This window comes from Boleophthalmus pectinirostris, unplaced genomic scaffold (genome assembly GCF_026225935.1).
Source record: "Boleophthalmus pectinirostris isolate CB_2022bp ecotype Guang Dong unplaced genomic scaffold, ASM2622593v1 HiC_scaffold_3, whole genome shotgun sequence".
NCBI classification, from domain to species: domain Eukaryota; kingdom Metazoa; phylum Chordata; class Actinopteri; order Gobiiformes; family Gobiidae; genus Boleophthalmus; species Boleophthalmus pectinirostris.
The window spans coordinates 1415806-1418305 of NW_026571299.1; the positions used below are offsets into that span (position 1 = coordinate 1415806).

Below are 2500 nucleotides of genomic sequence, written 5' to 3' on the forward strand. Positions count from 1 at the left end.
TTTTTAAACAGGAAGTTGATAAATATTTAAGTAGTTTTCGATCAATATTGTGATTTATGAAGATCTATTGTTGTTTGACGCTCTGACCTCTGACCCTCTCCTCCTCTGACCTCTGACCTCTGACCCTGTGGTCGTGAAAAAAGACTCACAGATGTTTTGGACGTCGAGTTCTGCAGATGTTTGAGCCGCAGAGGATTTATTTATTTTACAAATACAACATGAAAAAGCACAAGTACATTCAAATCTGTACATGGAAAAGAAAGAGAAAGAGACAGAGAGAGAAAAGAGGTGTAGAGAAGTAGAGAAGAGGAGTGTGTGCGGGGGGCAGCAGGTCTGTGGTGGGTTCTTTGGTGTCCAGATTCCATGAGCTCTGAGCCGCGGCAAAGACGCGACAAGAACGGAGCGGAGACGGAAAAGAAACGGAGCAGAGACGGAAAAGAGACGGAAAAGAAACGGAAAAGAGACGAAGCAGAGACGGAGCAGAGACGAAGCAGAGACGGAAGAGACGGAAAAGAAACGGAGCAGAGACGGAAAAGAGACAGAAAAGAGACGGAAAGAGACGAAGCAGAGACGGAGCAGAGACGGAGCAGAGACGGAGCAGAGACGGGGAGCGGGGTAAACATAAATACTGCATTTGGCATTATCCTGATGGGTGACGCTCTGAGGACGTAATGACGCTCTGAGGACGTAATGACGCTCTGAGGACGTAAGGCTGAGTTACTGCTCGTGGAGGTTCTGGCAGCGGGCAGGACGTGTGTGACGTCATTGCGCAGCAGGAGGAGTTCACCTGGGCAGGTGACGCTTCAAGTAAACACGTGACACAAACACTGTACGGGACGTAAACGCACGAGCACGCGCGGGCCTCAGCGCAGTCCGTTTGAGGCGAACGGAGACAGTCGCTCCAGGCTGATGTCCTCACAGTCCTCCGGGTCACACACCGAGTCAGAGGCGTTTCCGGTGTGCGTGAACTGCGAGATCCGGTCGAAGCCGTCCTCGTGCTCCAGACACTCCACCACGTTGGGGATGATGTTGACGTAGGCGCTCGCGATCTCCTTGTGGATGAGCGTGTCCTGGTTGTAGGACACGAGCTCGTTGCTGATGTTGACCGTCTCCACGGGCGTGGCGCACAGGTAGCGGCAGCCCAGCAGACTCGCGAACGCTTTGCGGAACTCCGCGTTAAATGCGTAAATGACGGGGTTGAGGGAAGAGTTGGTCCATCCGAACCACACGAACACGTCGAACGTGGTGTCGCTGACGCACGGCAGCCCCGCGCTGCGCTGCGCCGCGGGCTTTTCGCAGAACGGGACCATGCAGTTGAGCACGAAGAACGGCAGCCAGCAGCACACGAACACGCCCATGATCACGGACAGCGTCTTCAGCACTTTGGTCTCGCGCTTCAGTGACGTCTTGAGCGTGCTGTGGTGTTGACACTCGAGCCGATTGGTCCGACAGCTCTGCGCGTGCTCCGCCGCGCGCTCCAGCGACGCGATCCTCCGGATCTGCATCTGCGCTATGCGGTAGATGCGCGTGTACGTCACGATCATGATGGCCACGGGGATGTAGAAGCTCACGAGGGAAGAGGAGATCGCGTACTCGCGGCTCAGGCTCGAGTCACAGTTCTGCTCCGGCGCGCGCACGCGCGACACGTTGAGCGCTCCGTGCGCGTCGGCCGCCGCTTTGTGCCAGTTGAGCTGCACCGGGATGAACGAGATGAGCACGGACAGAGTCCACGTGACGCTGATCATGACGAACGCCACGCGCTGCGTCATCTTGCGCTCGTAGCGGAAGGGCGCGGAAATGGCCCAGTATCGATCCACGCTGATGACGCACAGGTTCAGGATGGACGCCGTGGAGCACATGATGTCGAACGCGACCCACACGTCACAGAACGCGCCGAAGGGCCAGTGTCCCGCCACTTCCGCCACGGCCTTCCACGGCATCACGAGCACCGCCACGAACAGGTCCGAGAGCGCGAGCGACACGATGAAGATGTTGGTGACTTTGGAGCGCAGGTGGCGGAAGCGCAGCACCGCGGAACACACCAGGATGTTCCCCAGGAGAGTCCAGAGGATGAGCAGCGACAGCAGACAGCCCGTCACGGAGCGCAGCGCCACGTCCGTCCCGCCCGTCCCCGTGATGTTCCACGTCACGTCCCCGTGGGGCGGCGCGGGGGACGCGTCCCGCTCCGCGGACAAGTACCGGGCAGGCTCCATCTTCACACCGGGACGGCGCTCCTCGGCGGCGGCACGTGGCTCCGTGCGCGAGGACAGTCCGTGGGAAGTCCCTCCGTGGAGCCGCGCGTCCCAAACGGTCCCGTGAACAGGCCGGGTACGAGGCGGAGACACCGACACGGACACGCAGACAGACGCGGGGGGCGCCGCGGGGAGCGCATGATGACCGTCCTCCTGCTCCGTCTGCGGCAGACTGAACCTGAGCACGCGCCCCGACACACGCGTGGAACAAACTCCCCACGAACAGAGAGAGAGAGAGAGAGAGAGAG

The 2500-nt window shown here is 59.2% G+C and overlaps 1 protein-coding gene across 1 annotated transcript; it reads right to left on the bottom strand.

The window, feature by feature from the left end:
- Positions 1-863: 863 nt before the first annotated feature.
- drd5a (dopamine receptor D5a) lies at positions 864-2213 on the bottom strand. The gene has a single exon (XM_020941187.1). The coding sequence runs from the start codon at positions 2211-2213 to the stop codon at positions 864-866; it is 1350 nt and encodes a 449-aa protein (XP_020796846.1).
- Between the last annotated feature and the right edge of the window lie 287 nt (positions 2214-2500).

Coding starts and splice junctions, on each gene's coding strand:
- drd5a (XM_020941187.1), bottom strand. CDS start 2,213: ATGGAGCCTGCCCGGTACTTGTCCGCGGAGCGGGACGCGTCCCCCGCG.